The sequence below is a fragment of the Paramormyrops kingsleyae genome, chromosome 24 (genome assembly GCF_048594095.1).
Source record: "Paramormyrops kingsleyae isolate MSU_618 chromosome 24, PKINGS_0.4, whole genome shotgun sequence".
Classification (NCBI taxonomy): domain Eukaryota; kingdom Metazoa; phylum Chordata; class Actinopteri; order Osteoglossiformes; family Mormyridae; genus Paramormyrops; species Paramormyrops kingsleyae.
In genome coordinates, this window is record NC_132820.1 from 8,743,791 (window position 1) to 8,762,190 (window position 18,400).

Sequence of the window (18,400 nt, forward strand, 5' to 3'; positions counted from 1 at the left end):
TGTGATGGGATGTCTCCATTTATTACACAACAACACAAAACACCAATATTTTTAAATACGCAAATGAATCGAGTTTATCTGTGATGCGTTACCTTGTTTTACAATGATTCAGCATGAATAAGATAGACAACATCAAACTAAACATTTAAGCACAGCCAACAATGAACAAATACACTCATATCCACACACACAAAAATTGTATTAAACATCAACAAATTGAGTAAAAAATAGAATTTAATCTTTTTTTAAATACAGATTTAATACAAATAATGGTGTGTCCTCCACGTTGTATTTTATTACTTCTACAGACAATGTTTTTTTTATTACTTTTGAGATTGTTTACAGCATGACTATACAGTAAAATGTAAAATAAACACTCGTTTATTTTTAGTATTGCTCATTTACATAAATCTATATGAACATACTGACAGCTAATCTTACGTTGACATGAAATCTCTAACAGATAAACGTCCTTAGCACTGAGTCCTAAATATGTACATAAGTCCCGTTTTGCCATCGAAAATGAACTGCTTATCCATGCATACAAAAAAGTTAGAAAAAAAGTCTGACCAATCAAACAAATAAAAAAATATCAACCTGATTCCAACCACATGGACATTGCATTGATTTAGTGTTGCTTTATAATTAAAACCTACGTATACTATGTCCCTGAACCTTAATTAGCTACTACACACCTTCAGATACGTACCAAAATTATGTACCGTAGAACAGTACAACTGTAAAAAATAAATATTTGATTATTGCCAAATAAATACAGGTAAAAGCAGAGCACTGCAGTGTTTCAGACTTCCCGGACAGTAGATGAAGGGTGCAATAATTGCATTTACCACTAGATGGGGTACGCATGTAAACCATGTTATCAGAGCAGTTTCAATTTTGTTACATTTATCGTAGCCCGAGATTTGTGATTTACACGTTAAAATGTTAGGTAATAAATTGTTAGTCGAACAAAAACCAAATTTTCAGCTGAAACCACGCCATCATATTGATATCTGTCATGCCAAACCTGAGCATTAATCACACATATACGTACCTAAAATATTCCAGACCAAATAAATTAACCATTCATTCATAAAAACAAACGTATTTAATTGTCTTGAAGTATCAATTCAGGACCAGACAAGAAGGACTGAAGCTCCGAAGGCAGAGTGGCCCTACTCAATATGAGGTCTTTGACATCAACTCATAGTTAAGTCCTTCATTTATTTGTGTGACCCCCCTCGTAGTTGCTACCTTAGTACCTCAAAATTTAGGGGTTTGCCAGTTTTCTTCTAGTTAAATTTTCAATCAAGCCAGCCTTGACTACTGACGTGATGTAAACATTAAAGGCAGAACTGTTTCCCAGAACTGACTGTAAATTTTCAACCTTGTTAAATCGAAATTAATTACAAAACGTGTTACCTGCGCAGATGACTTGGTACAATACACCCCCCCCCCCTCTTAATTAGCCCATTGTGACACTTAAGCCACAATAAATCAACATTTAATCAATCATTTCAAAGCCTATGCATTCATACAAAGAGCAGGATGTTCTAAACAACACAATTAATAAAACTGTCAACAATCATTAACCGACTGTATTACTCTGTACTTAATAGGCGAAGATATTTCACAAGTATTTTCAATGTCGGGGCACCTAAGCGATTGCAATTCCTGCAAACACACGTGTGCACGGCACGATTTCAGGATTCTTTACAGCAGCTGTAGTTGGTGGCGGCTTGCCTTTGAGGTGACAGGTGACAAAAAAATATGCTAATAGATCAATGGAGGCCAGACTGTCCAATCCAGCAGCCAGCTGTCCAGAGGATATATGTTCCCTGGTGCCAAATGCAAAAAAGCAACCATTTATTTTGGGTTCACAAATGATAAAAGGCTAACATAAACCTTTTTAAAAATAAAAAAACAGACTGCATCAAAAAATATGCTGACATTAACACACTGCAGTTGCACCGCATTGAGAAAACGCCAGTATTCACTCCTTACAACAAACAGTTTCCGTTGACGGTTTGGCTTATTTTATAACAAGACCATAATTTTTTTTAAAAACCTCGTGACTGTTTTAGCATGGTCAGTAGGCCTGCTTTTCAGAGCTATGTGGGATGAGGTGGGACCACTTTTCACGCTTCGCACGGGTCTGCAGACAGTATGACACATGAAGTAAAGCGAACGGCGAAACAGAAGGGGTCTGTGAGGGGGTTCAGAGGTGCAGACAGCAGTTTTGTCCGTTATGCGTCTCCAGTGAAGGACAACGAATCCAAGGTTCGGTTCCTGTTAGTCTCTGACTCCATGTCTACGTTGATGACGGATGATTGCAGGTTCATTGTTGATTTTTGATCCTTTCCCGCGTCTTTCCATTTCACAGAAGGACAATGATGAGAATGCAGAAGATTTTTTTTCTAATTCAAGTCGCACAACACAACAGTCGTACCTTATTACATTACAGACAAACCCCCCCCCCCCCCCCAAATATGCACACAGGGCAAAATAATACCTCTATCAATCACGGTCCCCAGATCCTGATCAGTAAACCCCAAGGTTCTCTCTGAAGGGACGAGACTGACCACACTGAGAGAAATACAATACGGCTTTTTGACTTTTCGGCCCCAGACTGGTCGTTTGAAGGGAAAGGATGTCAGTCGGTCCCGTAACCTTCTGCGAAGTCACACGGGCGACTCACGGACTGAGATACGCACGGGGTCGATAGCTCGAGAGAGCACGCTACCGCAGATGCTCATCCACAGACACACAGACACACGTAGACCACACTGACTTTGAAGATTAGTCTGACTGGACAGTTTAAACACTTTTTTTTTCCAGTAGAGAGTCATTACTTTTAGACATAACTTCTCTGTTCTTCTGTAGACCACCTGCCACCTGCAGTCCACAAATTATAGATACAAAATATGCAGACTACATTCAGTTCTCGTTGCTCCCCTACCAACGTCTCCGCTCTATCTCTGATTGCTATTTCTGTTATTACTTATTATTACTCTGTGTTGCTGCACATATTGCTTTTAAAATCCTGAAGAACGCCAACTCCAGCACCTTCCCCCGTGCGGCTATGCGTACCACCGTGTACCGTATTCACACGAGTACCTGCGAATTGAAAGTGTCAGAGTGCTCGTGTCAAACTCCCCAGTCTGCCTGATCAATATTGGGTACGTCACCCGATAGCTCCCGTTAACAACTTCCATTGTTGGAGTCGTTCAGTTGCATGGTTCCAATGCAAAGTTTTCGTCCGTCCCTTATAATACTGGATGGTACCGTATAATAAGCGACAGGTGGCAACCCTATTCCAAGGAATACGGCTGTTAGCAACTAGGAAACGTACCCCTTAGTGTAAGCATATTGCTACGGCGGACATTTAAAATCCCTTTCTTGTTATAAACAGCACGGTTACATATAAAAACCACAGCTGTTCTGGACAGGAGAGGTCGCACTGCAAAATATCAGTACGCAAACTGCTACCCAACTGGAGGTAGTAGTAAAAATAAAAACTGCTCTAAAACTACTTAAAATCAGAGGCAACACATGCGTAAAATACTAGAACCACTAAATCTCGAATCCAGTGATGAACTCGTGTGTGTGATTCACACTAGAACTTTAATATGCAAGTCGCTCATCCTTAGCACACGATTCCGGCTGGATAAACAGGGGCAGGGAAATTATTTCCTTTAAAAGAAAAAAAAAATGTAATGAGCAGTAGTCTGCATTACGGCCGATCTGCCCTAAGGTTCCCAACTACCCAGAATCCAGAGGGGCTGGATTTCGTTTTTTTTTTTTTTAAAAGGAAATGCTTTCCTTTATCAAAAGGTTCCCAAACGGCTCTGCGACACTAATCCTCTCTGCCCCAGGAGTGGAACATCTTTGCAGTTAATCTGCATCTACGTGGTTCAAGGACGGAACATTAGGCATCAAAAAAAAAAAAAAAGCTAATATACAAGACCTCATAAACCAGAGAACTCGGCTGGAACTAGTTAGAACTGTCAAGAGAGTAACCGCGGTGGAAACGAGGGCTTGGTGCCGCTTCCTACGATGGGGACGAGCGTTAGCTGCGTATCACGCGTGTGTCTGTGTGCGTGTTCGTACTCTCCTACACGCAAGCCGTCTTCCATCACATGGACAACCCTGGAATCTGTCTAAATTCATGGCTTATAAAATAAATGCCCGAATATCTTCCCCCACCCTAAACTCACACCTCCAACAATGCAACTGACACACCTCACACCCCCCCCCCATATTGAATGCTCTTAGCTCCTTGTGGAGGAATATTACGTACATTTACAACTACCCGCTCAACACATCCAGCCCAAAATTGAATCCAACCCCCCGCCCATTCCCACACGCATCTCCATTGCTCACTTCCTGTCCTCCTTCCCTCTCGTCCTTCCCTATGGAGAGTCCATCATGGCCTCCAGCATCTCCAGGAAGAGTTTATGCATGGGCACGCTGCCGCGGGTCTTGATGCTGTAGAAGGTGGAGAGGGCGCGACCGGCGGTCTGCCGGAGCAGGGGGAGGGTCAGGAGGAGCTTCCCGGCCCGACGGGGGTCTTCCGGCCGATGCTGGCTCACGAGCTCCAGCAGGGCCTGATGAAGCAGGTCCCGTAGCTTCTGCACTGCCTCCACGTCCTCAATGTAGACCGAGTCTATGGAGGAGGAGATGAGGGAGTTTAGCGTGCAGTTGCACGGTAGCCCTGCAGGGGGCGCTATTGAAACAGGACCTTGTGAAGAACATGGTACGGAAACTGCAATGGTGGCTTCAGCAGTCCGCCAATGTAAATTGATAACCAGGCCAAGAATAGTTTCTATAAATGCATCCTGAACAAATAAATGACCAAAGGAATCTACTTCCCAAATATACTATGCAATGGCCCTATCTGACAGATCAATAAGTGATTAAACCAATTGATCTCTAACCAATCTGTACACAAAATGGCACTCGTGATTCCTCTGGTGAATCTGGGTCTTCTTAGGGCACCGAAATCCAATTAAGAAAGGCAGATGGCAATACAAATACCCACGAACTGAATCCCCCCAAAGTCTATTCAATTCACTAGGGTTTGACAATTTCCTTCTTTTTCTTTTTTTTTTGAGTGACTGTTTATGAGGATATTCTGAGCAGCAGATTTCTCTGGCAGTCACACCTCACTATGAGCAGAGCCGGTTATCTACAGACCACACGCACCGCCAACGGCCGGGGGAGGGGGGTCTGTCTGTTCTTTTCAAGAGTGGCCTGCAGAAACGACTCAAACGAGCCGGGTGCCAACACCCCCCAGCACAAGCAGGGAAGGGGGGGGGGGGGGGATCTCATAATAAATCTCTCAGACAGAAATGGGGATTTATAATTCATACTCTCTTAATGAATTTATGGAATGTTCACAGACTAAGCGACGGTGTTCAAAATTGGCCTGTGGGGACGTCTTGCTAAGACCACCCGGCCCGCAATACGACACAGACTAAGCGACGGTCTGCGGAGACGTCTTGCTAAGACGTCCAGCAGGGACTCTGAATGTGACATGACGAATAAACTGTATAAGTGCTAAAGCAGATGGCCGTGACTCTGCACCTTAAGGGTACCTGACTATAGAGGATGACATATATTTTGTTTAGTCAACAAGCAATGGAACTGCTATTGGACAAGCGACATTGTCACCTGCCCTGTAGGGGGCGATCTTGTCCCAAGAAAAGCAGCTCAGTGTTGGCCAGAAGAAACACTGCCCTTGTCAACTTTGTTACTGACATCCAATTAGCTCCCTGTCTGGGGGGGGGGAGGAGGTCCGAGGGTGACGGCTTACCCGAGTTGGTGAGCGTGATGGCCTTCAGCATGACAAACTCTTCACGGTCCAGCTCCAGCATGCGGTACCGACGGGCCAGGAGTCCGATGGCGGCGTTCAGCTCGGCCAGCCCGGCCAGACGCGACATCTCCTCGTCCAGCACGAAGTCCTCGGCGTACACGACCTCGTCCTCGCAGCCCAGCGAGCGAAAGGCCACGCCGAGGACCAGGACCTCCAGCCACACCGACTGCAAGACCGACATCTGGTCCGCCAGCGACAAGGAGAGGAAGCCTGCAAGGATGGTAGCGGCGTGGGAGTTAAGATCAAAAAACCATCAACACCAACCAAACACGTAGATACATCGGTAAGAGGAACCTGAACTAACCAATAGAAAAAGGCCGCTGTTTGATTGACATGCCCTTCCACCTATCAGCACGCAGCGCTGCTGCTACCCCGCCCTCGCTCACCTGGGATGTGCTTGGCCCAGCCGATGATGACCACAAGCTCGCGGTCGGCAAGGTCGCACAGCGTGGTCAGGGTGCGCAGGGCTGTGTCGGGCTGCAGGGGGTCCGGCATGGCGAACAGCTTCTCCGGTTCGGCCGCCAGCAGGTGGGACACGATGATGTTAGACGGACCTGAGCAGGTAAGATGCCGAAAAGCAAACAACCGACAGGGTGCGAGTTATAACACCTGTTGCCCAAAAGCGCCTCAACGGATTAGCCCTGCAAGAAATGTTACCCACCTCTCTCCCCCTCTTTCCTTAGAGGGAGGGGGGCGCTCTGATAGGTGCTGTTCTCTACCTCTGGCCTCCTCTTGTACTTTTGCCTCCCACCTCGCACGCGGTCCAGGCGCACCCCTGCAGGGGGAGCCAGCGAGCTGTTAGTCGTGACATGCGCACACAGCGAATGGAGGCCTCTAAACGGCCATTTATCAGGCTAGTTGCGGTTCAGCGGGAGTCAGGTTCAGCCTAAGATCTGGAAGGGAAAAGCGCGTTTTCTGGGGTTCCAGGACGCTACGACAAATTGAGTCCCAGGAGAAGACGCGTGGCATGCGTGACAGCGCTTCAAATACCGCTCACGCTTACATCGCCCCTAAATCTCCTGCAGCCGCAGCGCCCTGCTGGGCAGACAGGGCGGCGCTAATGAAAACAAATTGGCTCCGGGGCCTTGTCATTGTATGCACCCATGAGGGCAGTTAAATTGGAAGCAGAGTCATGAGGATGCAGACACAGACGGTATGAATGACACCGGCTGGATGTGGCCACTCCCCTCATGTGGCTCCGCCCACTCCCCGCCCCCACCCCGCCCACACAGCTCCCACCTTCTTTGAGCATGCCCACTTTGAGGCACTTGGTGAAGCGACAAGCTTGGCAGGCTTTGCGACGCCTCTTGGTGATCTCACACTCGTTCGACGCCGGGCAGCTGTACTCGATGTTACCTGGGAAGGTGGAACAGGGAGGGGGAGGGAGGGTCATCCTTCGGCTTTAACGGCGCTCGTATCTTCAACGTTGTCGAGATACAAGGGGCGTGGAGCGTACAGACTAACACAAACAAACCCGCCCTCTGAGCTCCGCGCCGCTTTCGTTCTGAGAAGTTCCCCATCAGCAAACGACTGCTGCTAAGGAACTAGAACGCGACTGAAAAATCTTGAATCTTAAAAAATGCTTCCGGCAGTTCCGACACAAGCATTTATTCCCCCCCCCGCCACGCACACACAGCAAAAAAGCCGTAGACGTGCAGGAACAAAATACTTAAGGCTTCGCGCCCCGGGTGAAAATGCTGACGCTACATCTGAGCTTCTGTTCTCCGTAAAGCTCGTAGATGTGCGAGAGCGGCGCTCGAGTGAGGACGAAGGCCTACCCTGGATTGTCCGTTTGAAGAAGGCCTTGCAGGCCTCGCAGGAGGCCACGCCGTAGTGGTACCCCGAGGCCACGTCGCCGCACACCAGGCACAGCCGCTTGGGGAGCGTGCTCAGGGCGTACTTGCAGCGGCCGGCCCCCGCCGAGCCCTCCTCGGCCCCGTCCCCACCCTCCTCCTTAAAGTGGCAGCGCAGGGGCGGGGGCGTGTACACGGCCGGTGAGCAGCGCCCCCCACCGGCCTCTCCCTTCCTGCCGCCGCCTCTGCCGCTCTGCGAAGAATCTGACGAGGCCGCCCCCGGACTGGTCCGGCCCCCACCTCCTCCGCCGCCCTCCGGACTGCTAGGCTCCGCCTTAATGTGGAGATCGGAACGCCGCTCCCTGGAGGACATGATCGCTGCAGGATAGGACGGGGCGGGGAGGGGGGGGAGGTTCTTTATTACACTCCGACGGTGTATGTACACATCTACAAAGTTGTTGGAAGCATAGAACAGTTGCACCTCACCCACCCTAAACATTCCATTCCAGGAATCCACACGCAACTGAAAATGGACAATAAAAATCAACCAGTTATTTGCTACAAATGACTGAGAAGCATTCGGATGAGTATAAAGGTTTTTATTGAATTTGGTCTTTCTCGCAGATTATTAGCAATCCTTCTTGAACATAAATAGCACAAGGACGCTGTTTCGTGCTGCGGACATCAAAAGGTCCAGATCCTTCCACGCGTTGCTTCGAGACGGGCGGCATCCTTCACAGCCACATTCAGCGTCGACGGTGAAAGTTCCCTTCGCGTTTTCTAAAATGACTTCTCACGCATCTGTGCCCGGGTCACGGACTCTTACAATCTGCTTTTCTATTTCCAGTCACGACTGCAATGACAGTGACGTCAAACACACAACAGAAATGGGTGAGAATACTTTCAGTGGCCCATAGCAGGCCGAGATGGGGTGGGGGGGGGGGGGGGGGAGGGGATCATGTCATGTGAGCAATGAGTAGAGGAACAAAAAAATAAAAATAATTTTTTTTAAAAAACTCACCGCAGGGCCAAGGTAGTAGGCAACGCGGGCGAGCAAAATGTTCCAAACTCTGAATCTTTCTACAGACCTTTTAGAATCATTTACCTGCGATCATGCAGATTACATAACCCGGGCTTGTCTATGTAAACATATTTAGCAGACAACTTTTTTTCCAAGTATAAGCAAAGCAGAAATGAATAGATATCAAGTTTTACATGAATGAAATGCACCATTGGGCTACATTTCCATAAACACACACACACACACACACACGGACAGGAAGGGGATGCTGGTGGTGACGATGCTGATGGCTATCTGTGTGAACTGCACTTCAGGTACATACACCTACTCGTAAAAAAAAAAAAATGGGTTTACCGTAAACCCAACTAAAAATGACCAAAAATGCGTATCAAGCAGAGGAGAAATACGTATATGCAATTGTATGGTATAACAGTATGGTCACCTACCAAGACATCACTGCTAAACAGCTATTTGCTGAGGCCTGGTCTAAGATCAATTCTCCTATGAAAGGGTGTGGGAAAGTTCATCATGAACCCCTACAACAGCTATATATTGTTGGGGCCACATCAGCCACCGGCTGGCATCCCACTGATGAAAGATACAAGTTGGGATTCCTCTGCTCATCACTACCGCGTGTGGTCCTGGGTGTGTGCTTATGATCCAAGTCCAGGAGACTGACAGCACGTGCTACACGCACACATAAACAAAGGTGCCCGGTTGCATTGAGATTATCATCCCCGGATTACCAGATCGCAGCAATTTGCAATTTTGCTGCAAAGAAACGACCCCAAGAACCCAGCAGAGGTAACGCCACACATTCATAATTCATTAAAAAAATTATATTTTCCAGTAAAAGGCTTTGCCTGAAATCTAATTACAGTGCCGGTAAATTACCTACAGTTAATTACGGAAAGCAAAAAAAAAAAAAAAGGGCATAGGCGTAGAGAGCAGGTAGACTCGAGGCCGGCGGTGACGAACGTGCGGAAACCACGTGGCCGCCAGGAGCCGCAGCGCAGACTGGGGACGTTCAATCACGCGTTTCGCAGCACGAAAAAAAAAAACTTAAAAGCTCTTTTAAAAGCAGCCTTTGCATCTACGGTACGGGTCACAAAAGGAAAGAAGGAAAGGGGCAAGAGAACGCTATGAACACGGGATCAATAAGCTACCAGGCTATCGGCTATACTGTTAACGCGGGATTTCGATTAATCAACATGCTCGGCAATAACAAATGCATTAGGAAAGCATCTATTATGTATTATCGTTAAAAATAAATACTACATGGAGCAGGGCATAGTTATTTACACCCGTCCAAAAATATATAAACATCCACTGCAGCTAACTGCAATGATCACAATAGCAAGCTGGATCTAAGTAAACGCACGTACCTCCGCGTACTTAACGTATCCGCAGAAATACGTCTTCGAAGCAGTAAGCCGGCGCCGCGGCCACCCGAAGCGCCGCGAGCTCCCAGCTCGCGACGTCCTCATTCAAACGCCGCCGCCTCCGCCCGGCCGCCTCGCGGAACGGGAAGTGCGGCCGCGCGCTGCCGGGGCGCCGCGGCCCCGAAGGGAAGTGACCTCGAGCGGCGGGGGATTCGAAATAACGGAGCTGTCCGGCCGTTTCCGATCGGACCCCCGGCGGGGGCTCCACGTGGAGCCGGGGATATCGGGGCCTGAGCGGAGCAATTCGCGTTAAGACTAATTTATTGCGTCACTGCAGTGTTTTCCTGCGCCAGTGAGATGCTGTCGGGCACGACTGCAGGTCAGGGTCATTCCTCCTGATGACATCAAGCGCTATTAAAGATTTAATGACAGAAAAGACTGAACACTTAATTTTGCAGTGACCACAGCTGGCGGATACGGGACCTAATACCTGTCTTTTTGGTGTCCCTGGGCGATTCAAGCTGTACACGGTCTTTGTGCTGGCTTAAGGATATCAGACCTGTCGACTTGCCGCTCTGCTCATCCAGATTCCTGAGAAGAGAGCAATGGTAGGCTGTCATTCCTCAACACGACCGACCCAGATCCTCAAATAATGCGACAGCTGTATCTTGCGGTCGCAGCTGAAACACGGTTGCATTTTCAGAAGCTCCCACCAATACCCCAGTAGTGTCTCTGCGTTTTTTCTGATGAGGATTAATGAAGCACACCTTACTTCTTAGAGATGTGTTATTAGCCCCACCCAGTTTTGATAATCCATGCAACAATCTTAATATGTTAAACTCATGCTACACCTGATGTATCTATAGACCTCGAGGGTTTGGTTTGACATTCAATCCCAGTGGTACCATGCACACAGGAAGAATGTCCTTCACATTATTCAGACATCTTGGGAATTGGTGTAGGGGGACAAGTATAGAATAATCCATAACCACATAATATATGTATTGAATTCTATCCAGCAGCAGTACAGTGAGACTAAACGGCCGATATCGTTCCGTCCGTCACGCTGCTGGTTTCGCCTCATTGAGAATTTCTCCGCTGACGCATTCAGATAAGAGGCCTTCACAGGCTTTATCTCATAGGTTTCTTCTAGTCCTTATGTCCAGCGGTCAATCGCTGTCCCTCTCGAATTTCACAATTTGCCGCAGATTTGCTGACTCGGGACAAAATCGGGTCCCGTTTGCCCTCCGCCTTGCCGCACAGGCCCCCGTTCGGCGTGTCAGTGCGCACTGCCCCACCCCCTCCCCCCACCCCCCCGTACCGTCCCTTCCACTCCCGGCTCGTCCAACGGTCAAAGTCACGAGAAACCTAAAGGACGGATGTATCATTATAACAGCCCCCCCCCCCCCCCACTCACATGAAATCCCTGCTATTTACCTGATCCTGCGCAAACTATAATGGGGCTTATACTTAACTATTAACTAAAACACAGTAACTATAACCTTGTGTATACAGTAACTTCACCTCGTACATTAACCGCAAGGGTCATTAGAATGATCTACGGAAACAACCAGGCTTCATTCAATAAACTGACAGCTGCAGATTCACCATTAAGGGCTCGATGTTTTCGATGACAATTTCAGATCAGACCAGTACTACCAGGACACAACCAATATTAACAAAAAATTCAAGTCTCGGACGAATACTGCGTGTGTTGTCCAGTGGAAATTAATTTCCTACCTCCACATTTCCACCTGCATAAATATTATTTCTATTATTACATTTTTAATTACGACTATTTGTTTTTTTTATTAGACACTGGCCCCTATTCTGAGAGGCGGGAGACATCCATGTTTTTCAGGGTAATGGGTCAAAATGCAAGTATTTCCCAATACCTGTAAACGACAACATTCAGCATAGAAACCACAGCTTGGATTTGGCTGTGTTTAAGTGGACGGGGACGTATGATGGAGATCTCTTTGTCACGCCGCTCTGTCTGGTATCCACAAGCAGATGCATGACACACACTCTCGCTCTCAGACCTCAGGTGAGATGCAGACAGGGCAGATCTGTGCATCCGGAGGACGGATGACGCAACTCTGTTCTCCACACGCTAGAGGTTTAACATTAAAGACAGTGCCCCCCCCCCCCACCTCCGCATGCCTACAGCGGAGCAGAGCGCTGTTTTTAGCATATTTTTAGCCACTAAACCATCAGGTACTCAGTCTCGTCCCAAATGGGAATATCTGTGCTCCATCTGCGCAGACGCTGGGCCGGCTGCGCCCACGTCATTCTCCCCCCTCACGATTTACATAGGTTTTAGAGCACATTAAGCGCGCAGAGATGGAACTGCTGCACGGCTGCTTGGAAACCGTAGTCGCCGGGGCTCGAGACCCACGCCACAGAAAATCAACCGTGCATGTACTGCGCTGAAAAGTCAGACACACCAGAAAAACACAAGATTGACACTGCTAAGTGTAAACTCAGTGTACGGAGTGTATATATTTATATATGCACACAGACTCACATATACACTGTATGTGAGTGTGTGTATATATGAAATGTGTACAAATACTGATCTTAACTAAAATATCAAATAATATGATGTCCAGTTCTATTAAATCCTACATGCTGGTTTAGCTTTATAAAGCAGGTATCCTTATACTGATACTCTCAGTGGTATTTTCCTGTAGCCAGCTGAGTCGTCACTGAGGTAATAGTCCTGTATCCAGGACCAGTGACAGCTCTGCATTCCGGGCATCATCCCTGCACACGCATGGATATTAACTGGACACAGCTGCCCCCCCACCGCTCAAGGGCACCGCGGGCGGCAGATCCGGCACCGGGCAGCTAATTTAAAGCCGTCAAAGTTATCAACCTTCGATTATAAAGGCAACTGGAAAATGAAAATACAGTGTACAGCAAAGTGTCTGTTGTTATGCTGAGTATGATTTGCCTTGACGAGATAAGAGTTTCAGGCAGATATTTTATATATATACCCATACACACACACACATATATATACACATTACATATATATATATATATATATAGATAGATAGATATATAGATATATAAAATACAAAACGTGTCTCTCTATATCTTCGTTAGACATCCGGGAGGTAAAATGCCCTACAGTATATAATTGGGGTGAGCTTGTGGCAAACGCCTGAAGTTTCCTTGGTTCCTTCACACTTCGACTGTAATCAGGTCATTTAGCCACTATTCCCTCAACTGCAAATCCGCATAATTATCCGATAATACCCTTCCAATTAATGCCGTACAAGTTTATTGAACGCAATGCTAAATAAACCGTTTCCTTTCATGCATTACTTTCGTGCAATGAATAAGTTCTGGTACATTCATAGCGATCAATAGCGCTTAATAGTTATGTCATGTGTCTTATTTACGTCCTCTTCCATTTAAGCTCCACCGCCTGATCGTTCAGCGTTGGGGGGTAGGGGGGGGGGGGTCAATGATGGCTCACGTGTCTAAGCGAAAAAATAACTTCACTAACAGAGTGCATAGGAAATGAAAAGATGGGGAAACGAAGGGGGATGGAGAGATGGATCACTAGTCTCATGCATGCGTCATGCTATCAATATTGAGCTGGTGGACTGGTACGCCGACAAAATTTAAATGCATTTAAACACGAACATGAAGAACAACTCTGGGGAAAATAATCAATCAATAAGTAAGCGTGTAACCTGGTACTGCACTATAAAAGGTATAATAAGGGTAGTCAATGATTAGCTCACCATTAAGCTTCGTTTGCCGACTTCCAGAAGTGGCCTGTACTATGTAACTACCTTTGGAGATACGATCATAGCATGCCCGGTCCCGTCATTTAACAACCAACTGCTGAATGTAAAACACAACGACACGCTGTGCAGATGCACCATTTAATGATGTGCAAGTGACGCCGTGCAATCCCCCTACCACAGAAATGACTATAGGCTGTACAGCCAGTCGCCCTGACACAAAAACATCAGCAAAAGCGGCTCGGAAGTGGAAATGATTTCGGATTTATTTGGACGAATATGACAATACGACTTAGCAACTCTAAGCCACTGCTTCTGCCAGTTGTAGAAGCCGAAGAGCAGCCATGCCTTCAATTAGGCTATGCATCAGCTTTCCAAAACGTGAACACGTTCCCTTCAGAATTAGACCCGCAAACAAACGATCGCCAACCACACACACCAGTAAAGACTCCCTGACATGCATAGCCTCAAAGTCATAACTTCCTCGAATGCATACACACACACACACACACACATTGCATATGTGTCAGTGTATCAGCGGGGACTCCCTGTACTCACCATCGCTGGGACGGTATGCCGCTGTCAAGCTTCTTCTCCCGGAACTCAGGACGCTGAACTCTCCCGCAGGAGACGGGCACTCCGGAGCCGCGTTCTACCACCGACTTTCCGTACCGATTCTAACTAACCACCCAGCGACGCAAAGGCATTATTCGATCACATGCTGCTCCCAAGCATTCCTAGATCACGCATTTACAAAATTATGATACATAAATCCGATATAATCTGTCAAATGCAATTGCATCGATGCATATACAAAATGTGTGTGTGGGGGGGAAACGTTTGCTAGCAACCAAACAGCTAGGCAGCGCGATCGGTAAGCGTGGTAAACACGCAGAAATGGATCATCCGGTCGACACGCTTCGATATTTTAAATCCGGCATCGGCGCGTCTCCTTTCCTACTCCCCGTTAATCTCACGGCGCCGCAAGCAAATTCGCGTCTTCCGCATGGGCTGCTACGGCTCCACGTACATCCCTCGCTCATTGTCCTCCCTCTCTCCTTTTGCGTCGCTCGTTTCTCCGTTACGTATACACCCACCCCCTCCAATCCAGCTTCCCTCTACTGCCGTCATCCGCGTCGCAACAACTCAGAAAAAAGACCAACTGTAGTGTAGCGGCTCTGACGACTTCATGTGTGTTTTTAATAATCCATCACATTGATTTCTTTTTGTTGGTGTTTCGTGGTTGTTTTTTTTCGTTTTTACATGTACACATTTTAGCAACGTATGTGTTCTATGCTGTAAACTAGGCTATAGTCTAAATGTACTGGGAATTAGAACAAGTAAATTGAAAAATTGGTGCATTGCATTTCAACGTTTAAATGTCTGTTTCTTCTTCGATAATTTAACGTAAATGTGGCATAAAATACCACTTTATATAATTTTAATAACGACAGTGGTAAAACAAAATGTAAATCATTTTAAATAATTAATAGCAGTATGTCAAATATGGTCTTTTGTAATCTTGACAGTGTTTTTGAAAATAATTTTTGATCTTCGGATTAGATTGGTATGCATATGAATTGTAGAGTGCGATTTTTAGTATGCTGTTTGTTTCAAATTGTCCATATTTGTTCATTTCTCCTGACAATGTGCAGGAATGCATCCGCGCCATAAAACACAGCACTGTAAATCACGCATCGCTTTAGATGGAATGGAAAATGGGGCGGCTTGCAGTCGCTCTCACCAGCAATTCGGTCTTGTGACACTGACCCAGCTGAGTCCGCTCCAGCCGCGCATGGAACAGGGGTGGGCGTTAGGCCAAGGCAGATCAGGCCACTGGCGACTGATGCCAAGGGGAGAGAAAGACGCGAAATCTCACAGTAAACCGAGACCGTCTATGTGCATATGGGAAAGGGTAAAACAAAAAGTTTAACTCCCATTGAAATTACATGGCTGAACAGCGCATTAAGACTCCTTAGTGTTTCGAATGATGCAAAAAGTTCAGAGCTGTACCTAAATAAACATGCATGTAAAATATCATTGCTTATATCTGTAATGCGTTTGTCTGACCGAATCATGTCGAGTAGTCGGTGCTAAAGCCTCGTTCCACAAACGTGCAAAACGCATTAAGGATATGGCTCGTTTAAATTTCGCCTAGGAAACAAAAGTCATGGGGCTAAAAAGCAAGATTAAACAGCCAAGTGCTGTGGGGGGGAGCAGCGGCTTGGATCCGAGTTCCCCTTGCCAGTGTCATTGAGATTGTATCTGCGACCTTGAATTCAAGGTCATGGCTAGCGCCGCATAACACCGCGTGCACGTACAGCGCTGTGCGGCATCGCAACCGACATGACTCCGCGTCACGATTTCAGCAGCACGCGTCCGTAAATGTTTACGATTTATACACAGTCGATCATTCTTTTTTTCCCCCATTAGACCAAGTTTTTTTTCCCGTTGATTATATGATATATTTTATTTTCATTACTAAATCCGGGGATGCTGATTTATTTATTTGAATTTCTCGGCGTTGGCAAGTAACACTAACATACTAAGCCGATTCTCCTGCACTCGATATGCTAGAAGTTTATTATTAATTTAAGGCAATACACTCTATGCGCCGCGTTACGGATTCAGTCTTTATCATCTGTTTTTAGTCGTTGGCGGAGCCTGTGAGGTCGGTGCAAGTGTGAACAATATATTGAAAGACAATACCAGAAACCCTGCACTTGGGCATGAACATTAAATCACTTAAATGCCGTTATCTGACTTTACTTCAGATGGGGAACTCAGCCAACATACGACTTTGTTCTCATATGCTTGGACTGTGTTAAAGTCCTTCAAGTTATTTTTTTTAACCATTTGTTTAAGCTTGGACGAGTTTTTCTTTGCCGCGCTTGGCCTGTTTTACTGAGCACACAAAGTTTTGTTTTGTCATCGGAAAAGAGACTGGGAACCTTATTTTCAGGGACAATGGTTTCTGGTTTGATAGCGATAATTAGCCTATACGTTTCTTTCCAGTGTTCACCACTCAAGGTCAAATAACTGGAGAATAGGAGTTAGCCAAAGTCGTTGCGCTGGACCCAGTGTACGAATACAATTCCCAAATAAATTAACAGAATAAATTAAGTTCATGAGCATATGTAAATGCAAACATACCCACCGATTATCTACAATTTTAAATACTGGATTCAAACATTGTCTTTTTTACAGGCTATTTAAGCGGTAGCCGAGTGTTACATAAGCCTGTGTTTTGTTTGTAGTATGGCATTACATGTAAATTGTATTTTAATGCTTGAATTTTGTTTACTCATTTATATCTAGACATATTCATTTACTGACTTTTTTTTAGAGATATGCAGCTATAGTAATGTGACTACTGGCACGATCATCTGAATCTGTGATACGCATTAGATTAGCAGACCAACCACATTTTAAGATTTCTTCACTCATTCTGCTAATAAGCCGCGCACATTTGACACGCTAGGCTACGCGCCCCACCATTTATAGCAAGGGCTTGGCTCCCCCTTGTGGCCGCTTTGCTCCAGTACTACTGAGGGCCAAATTACGCAGGTCTGGCGACAATGACGTCGGTGTACAGTCTGTCCTCGCGCGCAAGGTCACTCACGCGCATGGGGCACAGAGACAGTTAATCCGGGCTCGCTTATTACTCACAGTTGGCTCTCTATCCATTTAACCTTCATACAATAATGCAGGTATTATTGTAAGATATATAATTTCATGATTTCGCAGGCATTCTATTTTGTATCAACACAGTCAACTTTTAGGTGCAAATCACCATTTTAGCGTTTGACGTTAGTTAGTTAACCCTAAACATTATTTCAACTACTTCAATAATATGCTAAATCCATTTGGGTTTTCAGTTTTGATACTAACAGACAACAAATAGGCCTGCCACAGTGATTCTCGTAGTATGAATGCATTATAAATTGCCAGAATTATGTTTTCTACAATATAATTTTTTACTGAGAATGAGAACTGTTTCTCAGATGAAGGTCACCTTTATTTTATATTCCATTGGTAAACGATTCAGTTTCTATCAGATTCTCAAAATGACATTATAGTATATTAAGTCAGATTGAGTCGCCCGTCTGGTTTTCCATAGCTGCTTGTTCGATGCAGGTTCGTGGTCAGTCTGGAGTCTATTCCAGGAAACACCGGCCACCAGACAGGACACACCCTGGACAGGCTGTCGTTTCATCTCAGAATAACGTGAAGGACAATTTAGAAGTACCAATCCTCAAGGCCTTCACCACATGTACGAGAAACAGAAGGGGACCCTCTGCATTCAGGACTCCACACACATACAGATATGGTCACACAATACCCTGGTCAGGTGTGAGATCCCAGTGCTCAGCGGGCTTTAATCCAGATCAAGTTGCATCGTTAATGGGTGTGGAACGTTCCTTAACTGGGACTTATGGTGAGAGAGGAGTTGTACTTGGTACTGGCTTTCATATTTGCATTTAGAGATGTTACTACCAGAGGATTAATGGTTAAAATCAAGAGTCTACGTTCAAAATAAGTACATCAGACACACTCAACACTTAAAG

At 46.0% G+C, this 18,400-nt stretch overlaps 1 protein-coding gene and 1 long non-coding RNA gene across 4 annotated transcripts in view; one reads left to right on the forward strand and one right to left on the reverse strand.

The window, feature by feature from the left end:
• LOC111835125 (estrogen-related receptor gamma-like) lies at window positions 1–14,918 on the reverse strand. Of its 3 annotated transcripts, XM_023795106.2 has the most exons (8): window positions 14,391–14,918; window positions 10,562–10,662; window positions 7,654–8,046; window positions 7,115–7,231; window positions 6,537–6,650; window positions 6,262–6,429; window positions 5,816–6,085; window positions 1–4,666 (listed from the first exon to the last, which is right to left on the reverse strand). In XM_023795106.2, the coding sequence occupies exons 3-8, from the start codon at window positions 8,039–8,041 to the stop codon at window positions 4,413–4,415; spliced, it is 1,311 nt and encodes a 436-aa protein (XP_023650874.1). In that variant the 5' UTR covers window positions 8,042–8,046; window positions 10,562–10,662; window positions 14,391–14,918; the 3' UTR covers window positions 1–4,412. The 3 variants fall into 3 exon arrangements, with proteins under 3 accessions (XP_023650874.1, XP_023650875.1, XP_023650877.1); XM_023795107.2 differs by lacking the exon at window positions 10,562–10,662; XM_023795109.2 differs by lacking the exons at window positions 10,562–10,662; window positions 14,391–14,918 and adding an exon at window positions 10,075–10,209.
• LOC111835126 (uncharacterized) overlaps window positions 10,591–18,400 on the forward strand; it is an 11,208-nt gene continuing 3,398 nt past the window's right edge. The window contains exon 1 of the long non-coding RNA XR_002836164.2: window positions 10,591–10,679. This is a non-coding gene — a long non-coding RNA (uncharacterized lncRNA). The remainder of the gene's footprint in view (window positions 10,680–18,400) is intronic.